Source organism: Centrocercus urophasianus, unplaced genomic scaffold, assembly GCF_019232065.1.
Source record: "Centrocercus urophasianus isolate 14NV4802_14NV808 unplaced genomic scaffold, USGS_Curo_1.0 seq_28, whole genome shotgun sequence".
NCBI lineage: Eukaryota > Metazoa > Chordata > Aves > Galliformes > Phasianidae > Centrocercus > Centrocercus urophasianus.
This window is the reverse complement of record NW_024884844.1, coordinates 4,202,743-4,217,052: the sequence shown is the minus strand read 5'-3', so window position 1 is coordinate 4,217,052 and position 14,310 is coordinate 4,202,743. Positions and strand designations below refer to the sequence as shown.

Genomic DNA, 14,310 nt, shown 5'->3' with positions numbered 1-14,310 from the left:
CAACAAGACTGCAGAACTTGAAGGAGGACTTCTTTTTCCCCTCCCAAGCAAGACTTCAAATGGAGATGGAGAACTAATGTGATAAAGAAATACTGACAGTCTATTCTGATTATAGGAGCTGAATTGCAACAGGCTCACACACAAGGAACTAAGAACAAGGAAGCAAAAAAAGAAAAGCTGCTGGTTTTTCTCTGTAAAGAGAATTATGAAGATCTGGCCACATTTCCTTGTAATGGTGTAATATCAGGTAACAGCATGCTACAGACTTTAAACAAATGGGGATGGGGAAGACCAGGATGTGGAATGATAAGTACTCAATATACATGATGAGGAAGGCAAATAAAAGGTCTAGCAAGGCAGCATTGTGGACCAAACAGTACTGCATGTCAATAAAATATAATAGCACAGAAGCAGCCATGGCTCAGAAATATAGAGAACACAGTTAGTAAGGAGAAAAAAAAATAAAGAAAAAAAAAAGAAAAAAAAAGGAATACAGCTCTTCACGGATGCCCCTCTTGTTTAGAAGTGGGTGTTCCAGATCTTCAAAAAATTCATAGTAAAAATTTGGACCTGAACCTGCAAAGTCATGAGCACTTTGCAGAAAATACACAGCAAGACCCAGGATCAGACATTACGAGGAAAAACAACTCCACAAATCCATATTTAGTCCAAGCAATTTGTTTTACAGGCCTTTTACAATATATATCATGTACTCCACAATCCTCAATCCAAATACTTTTGCTATCTCCTTTGGAAACAAGATTCTTTGCTGCTGGAGAGAAAAATGCATAGCTGAAGCGTGTTATCTTAAAAGAACCTGTGATCTTATTACAAAGAAGTGCTCACCATCACCACAAATAAATTCCAGCAGAGCTGGATATTCAATCACATACATCTGCTTTTTCCTTTTTCAATAAATCAATATGAATATGGCACTTTGCCAGTTCTTCCACTAAACCAAGAGAAAATAAGCTCAGGAAACTGAAAAGTAAATAACACTCAGACCATAAGTCTATCAGCTATAGATTGGGATGGGAATTGAACGTTTCTTGTTCAGAGTGGAGAAAAAATTGACCCTACATTTGTTTTGAAGGCATACGAGGAATGATATTGCCAGCCTCCATGATCAAATATGGGAGGATTCATTTTGAACTATGTAGTGTCTTTTCTTCCTGTTGTGGTCTAATCACAGGTTTTGAGGGTCAAGGGCCTCCAACACAAATCTTCTTGTCTCCAGTAAACAGATTAATTTCTGCCTTCCATTACACTGTGTTGGAGAACACGAGTGAATAAAGAACTCATCACAACTAATTATCCCAGATCGAAGAAAGAGATAGGCTCCGCCATTGTAAGATGACAGTGGACAAAGCAAGGCTTGCCAAGAGCTCTTCAACCCCTCCTCCTGCATCTACATCTTTATACAGGTATGCATATATACAAAGGTTGCTCTCAAACGAATGCCTCCTATTTTATCATGTTGGTCCATGATGTCAGAGGCAGAGGTTGGTGGTATGGCAGTCAAGGCCGAATCTTCCCACCAATATTCTGTTACATTTTGTTGCCGCATGACAGATAGCAGCAGAGGGGACAGCCTGACACAATGGCAGCTGACATGGAAGTTCACATGAATTCCTCCATGCAGAAAAAGTTGCATTCACTGGCATTCATCAGCACTTGCTGAACATCTACAGAGACAAACAGTGGATGTGAGCACAGTGAGGCAGTGGGTGGTATGTTTCAGCAGTGGCAAGTGTATCAGCTCCATTGGTGCATCTATTTTTTTTTTGTTTTTTTGACAAATGTAGCATGCAGACTTTTGTCAGTTGCTGGCAAAAATGCATAGCTAATGGTGGTGACTATGCTTAAAAATAATGTTTCATAACTGAGAATTTGCTCTATTGAACAGTGTTATTTTGCTCTCTGTATCAGTTGTCGATTCCATGGAAATTAACAGGAAGCATTACTTTCAGAGCAACTTACAAACATGCATATGCACACTTGAATTGCATAATGAGAGGAAGGCAGCAGCTTGCAGATGGGTACAGCCAACAGGAATGCGGTCACACAAAAACAGAAGTTGTTCAAGGTGCATATTATTTAAATTTGTTTCACTGCAATGACATAAGGGGAAAGGCTGTATCTTTCTAGAAAAAATATAAGGTAGGTTGATAATTTTTTAAAGACATGGTAATATTTTAGAACAGGTACTCATCTGGGGCCTCTTCTAACGCTTACCTCAAGATTCATGCCAGTCAAATTGCTGCAGCAGGAGCAGTAAGGTAGCACTTCATTTTTTTCTCCCATTATTAAGTTCAGCATGTAGTCCTTGCTGTACTGTCTTGCAACTCTTTAATGTGTCCCGGTGTTATACTTCCTAGCCTAATGAATTTGCCTTGCAAGCACTGCCCCCATGCACAAAACAAAAGAGCAAAATTCACTCTGGAACCTGTCCAAAACACAAGCAATACCCTCTACTGAAGAACAGAAGTCTTTACTGCCATCTTTAGCTTTGTGTATCATCTTTGCATCTCTCCTGAAATTTCAGGTACAATCGGATGCATCTGATTTATTACATCTTGCACAGATTCTTTATTGGGTAGCTCAGTGTCATTACATCATCATTTACTACACCAGACCAGTTAGAATAGATTGCAAGGAAGGAACAAAAGGAAGTAAAAGATAACACTGACCTATTTCTTACATTTTGAGACCAAAGGAGCCACTGCCATGATACCTGCATATATCAACATTGAGAGAAGCCTGCATCTTAGTCCAGAAAGCAGGCACTCCCCCTGGTTGTGTAAACTCTGAGCAGAAAACTTTACAGATGCACAAGCCTCCTCAATACATATTCTTCTTACTTTCAAAAGACTACTTACAGGGCAAAAACCTACCTCAAATCAAGACCCACACCCTTTACTTTCTGAAATGTAACAGGGAAAGGAGGGCATTTCACACACATATACGCATAAATACACAAACACACGTGGAGCATTCTTCTTTTACCACTACATTTCATGTATAAATTTACATAGACATACACACATATGCGTATATACTTTATGCATGCCTATATATGTTTAATACGCATTTTTGAAACTAATAATAATTTCTCTTCAATATTTAGGAAAGTACACAGCTAAAACCTCGGTCTAGAGCCTATAAGGATTACCATTTCCTTGTGCAACACAAGTATACAAAGCAATCCTGATCTGCTAAATCTATATTATTCCAGCTGTGAACCAGAGCGTGTAGAGACAGAGGACACAGAAAGAGACTGTGATATTTCAGCCAAGTTCTTAGACTACGTTTGAGATACAGGAACAGCAATTCAATAAAATATAGAAAATACAGGAGCAATTTCAAAATAGATTTATAAGCAACTGCTTCATAATCACGTTTGAGATTAAGTCATTGGAAAATCAGCACGTTCTTGGCATGCAACTGATCCCAAGTTAACAATTCACATCACTAGGGTTTTAAAAATCATCAACTACATTTTGGATGCTACTCATGTAATGCTACCTCATGCAACGACAACAAGCTCCATCACAATACTGAAAAATGCAGTTCCTATCCTGTGAAACTAGTTTAAGATCCTATAGGAAAAAGCCAGATCAAGCCCTACTAATGTACTTGCTAAAGAACTGTGACACTTGAGTCCAACTCCACAGAAGGGACAAATAGCATGGTCTGCTGCCTCCTGAGCTCTCTATGGAAAGTGGGTCGAGTTGAGACAAGACAAACGTCATGAGAGACGCAAGACAATCACCTCCTGGGATAGCTTCTGCCCATTTCAAACCAGTGACTGTTTTGTCACTGTGATCCTCTAGAGGCCACTAACATTCAGGACCCATCCCTTTTTCATTGCCTGAAGAGCAAAAGGAATTTTAGATCCTGGAAAGACCCCATAAGACACATCACTAACACTGCAAGCATAGAAAGAAACCCGGCTAACTATTTAAAAGTACTTTGAACAAAGTAAGAACTACAGATACCCCCCTCCCCTTCTTCCCCCCTCCCCCCCCAAAAAAAACGTATCTTAGGAATCTGAAGAGCTGCTGCAAGGATGATCTTCAACTGGGACCAATAATCCCAAGCAAGCTTACAGGGTGGGCTGTTGCCAAGCCCTGGATGACTCAAAGGCAGAAAAAGCTGTGCTGAAACACTGGGCAGACAAGACAGATCTCTGGACCCAGCTAGCAAGAGATATCTATCCTCGCATTTGAATAAAACGCCCTGGAAAGCCTCCCAGAAAAGAACAGAAGAGAAGTGAATCCAACAGGCTGCTGAAAATGGCATTTCTTGTGCTAACAGACTCAAATAAATGGTTTTAGGCACAAAACCATAATTCCTTCAGGCCATCAAACTCTTCTCCATGGAAAAAGGAACAGGCTAAAGACCTTTTCTAATCACTACATTTTTGCTCCCCTCTATCCAAACCAACTCCCTCCGAATCCAAACCAACTTGGTGTTCGCTTTCCCCTCCTTCCCACTGGTCTCTTATTTTCTTATTTTTCTTATTTCTTTTCTATTGGCCTCTACCAAAACATTTAGCTCTGAAAAGGCCTATCCAAACCCCAGCGTCCTTATTTCAAATAGATTTGAGTCCAATAACAAGTAGGTTATTTGAAAGAGTCTAATACTTGATAACATATTAATCCAACATCTACTACACATTCTTTAAAATGAATGGTAAAGTGGACCTCACCCAAAAATGACAATTGATAAAATTTCCGAAAGAATCACAGCCAAGAATAAGTGATCACAAACAATTAATTCAATCTCATAAACCTAAATATAAACTACACAGCATATAAACTTCAATACTTCTGGAATGCAGAGGGCTGAGTCCTGGCATGTCCAGCAGCTCTTAATGCCATGCCATTTATACTCATTTAAAAAAAAAAAAAAAAAAAAAACAGATCATAGACTCTTAAGCCATTTGGGCAACCCTTACAGTCTGCTGCCGAATACAGCTAATTTTTCTATATAACACCAAGAGCAGTGAAGTCATTGCATAAAAAACAGAAGGGAAACAAAATCTATACTGTATCAGATGAATTTTCTATCAGCATTTTTTGCACCAAACTGTTGTCGTTTCATTGAAACTGCTTGATGCATAAGAATTAGGTGGTTTTAGTTAAAATCAAAATCTATTGAGTTTAATTCCAGTGTTAGATTCCTAGATACTAATAATCTAATCACATTCGAAAGGCATACGCTAGACATAAATTAAGGCTGAATTTATGCACAAAATATTCAGTGCTGGAAGAATAACATTTCCATCCTCCCAGAAATAAAAGAAAAAACAACCTGCCACGGAGAATTTTTTACTGAAAATATGAGAAGCGAACAACAGTTTGGAATCTCTGGGAAAGTATAAGCTCTCCTAGAAGATGCTTCTCCTAATACAAACAGTTGAACTACTTCCCTTGGAATCAATCTGTATATGACACTATTTTAAATTTTATCCTTAAAAGATAAAATAAAATAAAATAAAATAAAAGGGAAAAAAGTAACCCTTCTGATACTAGAACATCTCACCACTTTGTTACTTCCCATCAGTTAGCTGCTGTTCCCTTGGCAGTCCAGCCACTAGAGGGTAGTGCTTCACAAGCACCAAACACACGGGAATATGTAAATGTTTTATAATTAATAACTTTTTTTCTTAATTAAAAGAAAACACACCTGCATAGAGCACAGCCTCAATGCGGTCCTTGATGTGCTCGGTGCTGCTCTGTGACAACAGCGGGAGGTGCGAGGTTCCATTAGGAGATGGCACCACAAGAGGTCCCACTAAAAAGGCGCCAGCACAGCCCAGGTAATTGAGCAGGGAGGCAATCGCCGTTGCTGTCGCACGTTCGTCTGGAGAGAACCACGTTGTGGAAAGAAACGGGGCTGCGTTCATCACAGTTGGCCCCGCCAAGCCATTTAACAGCTGCCCTCCATGAATCAGCCTGGAACAGAGAATAGAGATGAAGGCCGTTTGGATGACAATCGCCTCTTTTAAAAATAAAGAAATAAATAGCATGTAAGACGTTGGGCTCTTGAGATAGAGCGGCTTCGCAATCAAATGAAAATTCTGTGCAGAAAACAGAATATTCAATACATTTTTTAAAAGCCCAATTAAACTGATTTAAAGAATCCAGGGCTATTCTGTTCTAATTACCTCAGATAAATGGAGAAGCAAATGTTCTCTTCAAAGCCAGAAAGGAAGAGGGAATAAAAAGGACTTCATTTGCAGGAAAAGAAAAACATATAATAGGATATTAGAGTAGAAAAGGTGTAGTAGCAGAAACGCTTTAAACTACAAGCTTTTTAAACCTGACCCCTTGCCTGCATAAATTCCAACAGAGAACTTAAATTACTTATGTCCGATTCAAAACCAAAACACTTCAGCAAAATACTCTGCCTACAGAGGAGGTCGGGCTGTTGAGGTTTCCAAGAGAATCATCATCTGCAGCAATCTGGCCGCTCTCAACAAACTGTTGAAGCAGCCAAGGAAATACAGATTCTTCTCATTTTTCGCACTCACTGAGATGTAACAGATAAGACTGGTGACAACATAGAAATACTACTTCCAAGCAACAGAGTCCCTACAACCTTTGGCTTCATATTAGCACAATGAAAAGGACTTTTTTGAAGGCTCTTCTAAATGTGGAATTCAGCCAGAAACCTTCCACAGTGACTTTTCCAAAAAGTGATCAGCTGTGGAAGGCAAAAGCATGTTGAAATTTATATAAAAACCTCATGTCTGAAAAACAGCTAGCAAGTCAAATGAAACACTGCAACACTCCAAAGCAAATCTATCAATTGTGCAATAAAATGGTGGCAGATCATATTTTTAAATGTTGGTGTTTTTTTCAATGCATAGAAGGAACTCTACGCTGTTGCTGCAAGAGTTGAGTTGTCAGACATAAAAAGCTACAGACTGAAAACAGGGAAACACAAGTTAACACTTAGGCAATGTTTCAAGCCACAAATGACTAAATAATACTATATAATACACAACGTGGCAAGGGATTTTTAAAGAGCACAGTGGAACAAAACACACAAAATGCTGACAGACTCTTCATCAAATTAACAAGCTAACTTACAATAAAAAGAGATGAATGCTAGTGAGCAGAATTTATTAAAAACATACAGCATATTAAAAAAAAAAAAAAAAGCCATCATATAGCATCTGAAGGAACACTTTCCTAGCCAGGACAAAAATAATACAGTCTTAAAAATAAGCAATTCTAACTTCATAAAGAAGTTCACATAGTGAGATCTCATTGCTACCCTTTTGTGACGTGCTACACACTGACATCATCAAGGCAAGGCCAGATCTCTTAAACTGTGGCCCCCAATAAAAATCACACGAAATAGTTTTAAATTAACAAAAAGCAACATCTAAATAGCACTCTAGTATAGTTTTCTGGGGACAAATTACATTAATCCATTATGGTTACTTTCCAAGCCAAAGTACTTTGGACAAACCAACATATCCTTCCCTACTTTGATGTTTTCCTTCTACTTGCCTCACTATAATAAGTTATTTCCATACTTATCCTAACCAGCTTCAGGATACTTGCAGTGCTACTCTGCATCTCTGCAAGCAGCTGCAGTTCATTAGCAAGTGTGGTAACTACTACAATGTATAAAGACTTTATTTTAGCATTTCCTCTTGCTCCAAAGGGAATTTAATGCTTAAATTATGGTTTAGATGCTATACTAATACTTCTGTTCACTTATACCACTGCAGTAATAGAACTCAATAAAAATCAGGAAAAACATGATAGTTCTGTGTCTTCCTGTGAAAAGTTTAGTACAAAAAAATTAATCCTATATTGTGAGATTATAAGTATTCGTATATAAATACTTACACTCCAGATTTTGATGATTTCTACCAAACTCCACCATCTGAATAAAGCTATCCAAAAGACCTTTATAACAGAGGTGGACACAAATGTTACATTTACCCCACAGACCCAGAGGAAGAAAGTTGCATTTGAGTTCAGAACTTGAATTGCACATTACCTCTCTGGTTTTGCTTCATGTTTTCACACGAGAATGACTTTTGTCTCTCCATAGCCTACTTCTTTCATGTTCTCCTGTCTGCTTTCCCCTCCCCTGCCCTGCTGGTATGCTGTGCTGTCTGCTCTGATAGATTTGCCTTTCCCTCTGCATTTCTGGCACTTACCAAGCTTGATGTTATCATGCAAGGTAGAGCATCTCTTATCTTCATATTGCTTAATTTTTCAAATCTGACACGTTAGGGCTAATAAACAACATTTTCTAACTACAGCCTGCCTACACACATGATAATGGCCTAAAACTTGTTTTATTCTTTTTTTCAAAAGTAGCTTGAATTAAGCTACCCCCCCCCCCCCCCAACTCCTAAAGAAGATTATTTGCAACGTTCCTCTACACATCCTTAACTCATTTCCCTAGAGAGACAGGGAAGAGATTCAAAAAGTGATTCGGCCCATTTACTAATTCACTACTTAGGGAAACATATGTAGCAGCCACTGCAGCTGCCAGGGAGAAATATGAATGCAACAGCATTTGTAGCCTTTTGCAGTTTGTTACAATGTCTTATCAACATCCCACTACATTTCAGCCTAACAGCCACAGCAGTCTGCTTTTGACACCATCAGAGCTAAAAACTGCTCCAACATCAAGAGACATTTGTTTCTGTTGCTTCTGATACCGAAAATGTGCAAAGAGCAAGAACATTTTTGCTTGCTGCTATTTCAGTTTGATTCTGTTCAACATGAATTCTCTTCTCTGACAAAAGGCTAACAGGATGACTCCAGTTCAGGACCCTACCCAGATGGAGATAGGTTTGCTCAGATGTCTTCCTAAAACTGGTCACTGAAATGCAGAAAGACAGAGCAAGGGATAATTCAAATACAACAACAGAAATAAGAGCAGAAAATTCTTATTGTACTCTATTTCAACTCATCTCCCAAATTCTTGTCAAGTTTTAAATAAATAATACTGCTTTCATCACTTCTCCGAGAGAACATTTTATATAAGCCTTAAGAAGCAACTTATTTATACCTGCTATATGCACTCCCTGCTGTCACAGCTGGGATATCATAACAAGCAGCAACAAAACAAAACAAGGCATGTAAGGCTGTAAATGCTGAAATTACTGTATCACTGAGTGAACTGGGTATGAAGAATGATATTATACAGGAAAAAGGTTTTAGTGATGGATGATAACACCATACGCCATTTACAATCTGCTTTACTTATCTTTTTTCCTTGTGTGGTTTGAATCTTTCATGCATGGTCAGAGTCCCATAAGGTATCGGATTTGTTAAGCTGTTTAAGAGCTGTGTTACACAGACACTTTTTACATGTAAAAATAACAGACATTTAATGTTTCCATCACAGCATGTTCCATGCCTAGACTTAAGAGCATTTAAGAAGAAAAGAATAATAGTAATAACTCATTTGCATCTTTTCTTAAATGGGGAAACAAGAGGTAATGGCAGAGAGGAAAAAAAAACCACGAAGAGCAAGGCAGTCAGTGAGAGCACTTGTCTGCTGCTCCAGGGAAACTGCACAGTGTGCGCCTCTTCTCTGGGGAGAAAATAGTGCATTAATTGTTGATCTTAACAATTCACATCAAAAGGGATTCTGGATAACAAAGTTAATATCTTACAGGAGTGGATGGCTGATCTATCTTTCACACGCCTGATGTTTTCACTCACTGAAAGAAGTGGATTGTTCAGCTCCTGCTAATTTGGAAGACAAGTAAGTTTATATAGCGATTAGCTCATTGTGGCAACTCCTGGGAGCAAATGAAAGAGCCTCTTCCACAGGAGGACTTCAAAACACTCCAAGCACTATTGAATTTAGTCTTATTACACAGCAACAAAGCAGTGAATACCTCCTATTCAAGAGTGTCTGTGTTGATGCATGATGCAAGTTGCTTGTGCAGGCGAAAGAATGAGAAAACACAGACTTATCTACATTATACATTAGAAGATTTATTATACTTCAGAGCAAACTGACACCAGTTTTGTAATGAAAAAATCTGTGATTTTTCACAGTCAAGTTAGTAGAAATGGACAGTTTGTGTTTTGCTTTTTTTTTCAGGCTCTCCAAAACAAACACTACAAAAAGACCCCTCTATTGAGCGGTGCCTCCTGAAGCACAGAAGGAATTAAGGTCAAATCCACGCTTAACAGCAATTCATCGCTATGGCATATGGGGATAACCTGTGTGAATGCTGTCCTGTTCATTAGCAAAGGTTTATAACATGGCTGTATGTATGGAAAAGGATTGAGAAGAAGAAATACCTGTTGGTAAAGCAATGAATTCATCTATTGAAAATAACATTCCGAAAAATGAAATTCATGGAAATGCACCTCTTTTCAATATTTTCATTAAATGATATATTTATACTACAAAAGCTTTATGCCTTCTGGATATTCATGGATTGAGGCCATTAGCATTTTTTGCTTGTTTTTGATGCATGCGACCATTGATATGTGGAATAATTTAAAGCTGGTTTTCCCCATCAATAAGAAAAATTATTACAAGCAGAAAGCCTGAGTCACCAAGTGGTACATTATCTCTAGCAATAACAGAAAAACTCATAAAAGCACTGTCGACCACTTTCATCAGGAACTTGGCTCACATCTCCCCCTCTGCACACACCACAGCCTGCAAGCCACTCCACATTCATCTTATTAAAGGGAGATATTTTTTAAAGCAACATTAACAGAGCATACACTCATCAAATGCAAGCAGATCCAAAATACTGTTTTGTAAACAAAAGTAGGCAATTACATTACGGGCTAATGAACCACAACACCCTAAAGCTATCAGGGAAAGGCACCAGGAATGAGTGCTACCAGGGCTGCCATGTGAGAAAGCTGATGGAAATTACCCAGGGTGGGAGTTACCAAGAATTTCAGTAAAAAAAAGGACAGTACAGGAGATGTGGTGAACTAAAGACTGGGATAAATAAGACCCATTTAAACATCCCCACAGAACCTTCCCATGTCAGCAAAAGAGCAAGAGGACACTGTGATCATAACACAGAATTCTGATATAAACTCAATCAATATGAATTCCTTTTTAAGAACAGAATTTACCCAACACAGTAAAAGTCAGAAGACATTACAAACAGCTCCAGGTGACAGAACAAAAAAAGTAAAGGTTTTCTGCACTTGAGGATAACACTTTCCATTATAAGAGATGGAACAAATCCCACAAATACCCCTTTTTTTCCTCTTGCCTTCCAGCACAGGCTTATGTTAGCAGACGCCTTGAAGAATTACCATCCATTAAATATTACTGCAATAACTAGCCCTTTCTGAGATCTCAGGGTTTGCTTTAATACACCTGCTGAATTTACCACTCCAAGACTTTCCAGGCTATAAATTGCTATTTTGGCAGTTAGCATCTGAACCATACAGGTGACACGCAGTGCTGCAGCTCAAATACTGCACAGCAGCAAGAGGAAGGACTGTTGGTCATACAATCACAGAACAGCTTGGGTTGGAGGGGATCTCACTGACCATCTAGTTCCAGCCCCTCTGCTGCGGACAAGGATGCCAACCACTACACCAAGCATTAGATCAGGTTGCCCAGGGCCCCATTCAATCTAGTCTTGAACAGATGCTGGCCTGTGTCAGCACCTCACCATTCTCTCTGCCAAAAAACTTCCTCATGACATCTAATGTAAATGTTCCCTCCTTTAGTTTAAAACCATTTCCCCTGGTCACCGAAACCTTCAAGCTGCCTGCCTCCACTAAGGCTGTACCAGCTGAAGCAAAGCCAATCTGGCTGCCACCTAATCGGAAGTGCTGAGCAGTGGTTGCTGCTCTGTGGTACTGCTGAGTAGCCAGTACACTTAATCATCCCCTAGATTCACTGCTACCAAAAGTAAGCAAAGCAGGGAACAATCACACAGGAATGCAAAGGTTCTCTCTCCTAAAACAACTTTGGAGCAGAAGTTAAAAAAAAAATATCTATAAACAAAGTGGTTTGGGTAATAGAACAACGTAAATTCTGAAGTTAGAGGTGTTTAAAGATTAAATAATCCCCATGATAATCTACCTGTGAATGATAACTTGTGTCCTCTTTTCCCCCACTTCTTTTATTGATACTATGGATTAACCTGCCTCAGTCCTTCCCCAGCATTGCAGCCAAAGCACAACCACTGTGCTGCTATCACTCAAGTGCTCTATCTTAACATTTTCTTACACTTGCTGATCTACATCATAGAAGCACACCAATTTATTCATCATTTTACTCCCAGAACCATGCTTCAAGCTAGCTTTTTCATTTCTTTTCACCCGAGACTTGCAGCACACACAACATGCATCATCCTCTGTCTTTACTTTTTATAGGCAGATTCTTTTAATACCTTCTCCTAAAAGGTTCTTTTCATTTTAATCCCTGTTCTCCACAGCTGCTCCACTTTGGGGTATTCCTTTGAGCATAGATAATCAGAAAGAGTGTAGAGTATTGCTAGGAATATGAGAGCCCTAATATGTCCTGTCCTGATTGGAATTACCTCAACTTAGGTGCCCCTTTTGCGTTTGCCTCAGAATGCCAAGATAATTCCATGTCATTCCTCAGGCTTTCAGGGATGAAAAAGCAAAACTGTGCAATTATCAAATCATAGAATCACTTATGCTGGAAGGCAACTTTAAGGGTCATCTAGTCCAACTCCCAGTACGTCCCAAAGAATATGTCTAAGAAAAATAAAATATTTAATATAAACTATGTTGCAACCAGCTAATAGAAACAAAATGCAGAGATGTGGTAAATGAGCATCTGCAAGCACAAAAAAGGGAAAAAACTGATACATCAAAAAGCAGGCAAAAAAAAAAGAAAATTAAAATCTTAAGTAGCAGCATTATTTAAGACTCTTTACATGAGCTCCCAATTACTAGTAATCTCTTTGGAACAGAATTTATAAATAACAAAACTACCAGTTCATACTGCTCCCATTTCCATTGTCATTCTCTGTATTATTGCCCTGCTGGTTTTGCAATAAATATTTTAACAAAACTTATTACCAAAGAGCACTCTCACAGTGCTTTGACTCAAGGTCTTTGACAAATACTTCTGTATTGTGAAATCTAATGTGAAGGTTACTAATCTGCAGTATACTAAGTTCTGATAAATTTCTTAATTAATATATTCAATACAAATGACAAATTATGTCATCCTTTATGTCCATGTCTTTAATTATCCTGTCTTTCATAACATTTTAAGACATCTTACATGGAGTGTCTTAAGAGTCAGCAGTTTATGGGGCTATGGACTGATTTCATCGTTTATTACCTTCTTCCAGCTCACAGGTAGATCTTACAGCCTTTTACCTAGATTTATTGCTCTACAATCATATGGAAGTCCTAGATTGCTGTGTAAAACTATTCTAAAATACAGAATGTGTAATAAATATTCAGTGTTACGTGGGGGGAACAATGTTGTCTATTAAAAATGGCTTCCTATTAACTACTTGAGATAAAGTACCAAATTACGAGAGTCCAATGAAAACATTCATTTAGTGCCAAGAAGCACTCAGAAAGGAAAGGAATGGACCGAAAGATGTAGGCAAAACATATTAGCAATGCCCTCAGTAACTCCTAAGAAGGGAAGAAGGCAATCCATAAATTCTACAATTTGATCCATTTTCATCATCCATTTTCTTTCCAAGTTGTGTTAATTTTATGTCAACTATACACTGAAAAAATAGGTGTGGCAAAATGAGGCCTTCCGTGAATTTAGAGTCCTCATTTTTTAATTTTATCTTTAAAAAGTCAAATTCACTGTCACATACGTCACCAATTTTGCAAGCTCAGATGCGCACAGCAGATGAGAAAAATTCTGTATCATTCCTTGTCTGATTGTTACAATCACTAACCTGCAAGGTTAGCAAACTGGGAGGAAACCAAGCAAACAAATCATATGCATGTGAGAGGGACTTTACCAGTTCAAGAAGTGGTTGGTTCTTTAACCTCAGACACAGGCTCAAACTTCCACTTCTAGCCATACACGTTCATTTCAGCCTTCCCTGAATGTAAGCAGTTCTGGGATGGATTCCCAGAGAACAAGGACTCACCATAAGGAACTGCTGCTTCAAGAGATACACTCAAATGTTCAACCTAAATTCTCCCTTATGCAAGTCGCACACTTATAAATGGAAGTCAAATGAAGGTTTGCTTTTAAGACATGACTCTGATTGCTGGAGGTAGTCTTAGCTCCTACACGCAAGAGCCAAAAGAATAATTACAGACTAGAAAGGAGCCTAAGAACACATTTAGATATTACAGCTCGGCATGAGAT

General features: G+C 38.5%; 1 protein-coding gene across 1 annotated transcript in view; it reads right to left on the bottom strand.

Annotated features, from left to right (window-relative positions):
* SLC49A4 (solute carrier family 49 member 4) overlaps window positions 1-14,310 on the bottom strand; it is a 61,173-nt gene that overhangs the window by 28,017 nt on the left and 18,846 nt on the right. Inside the window, exon 3 of the mRNA XM_042827043.1 lies at window positions 5,692-5,960. Coding sequence (XP_042682977.1) covers window positions 5,692-5,960 — 269 coding nt within the window. The remainder of the gene's footprint in view (window positions 1-5,691; window positions 5,961-14,310) is intronic.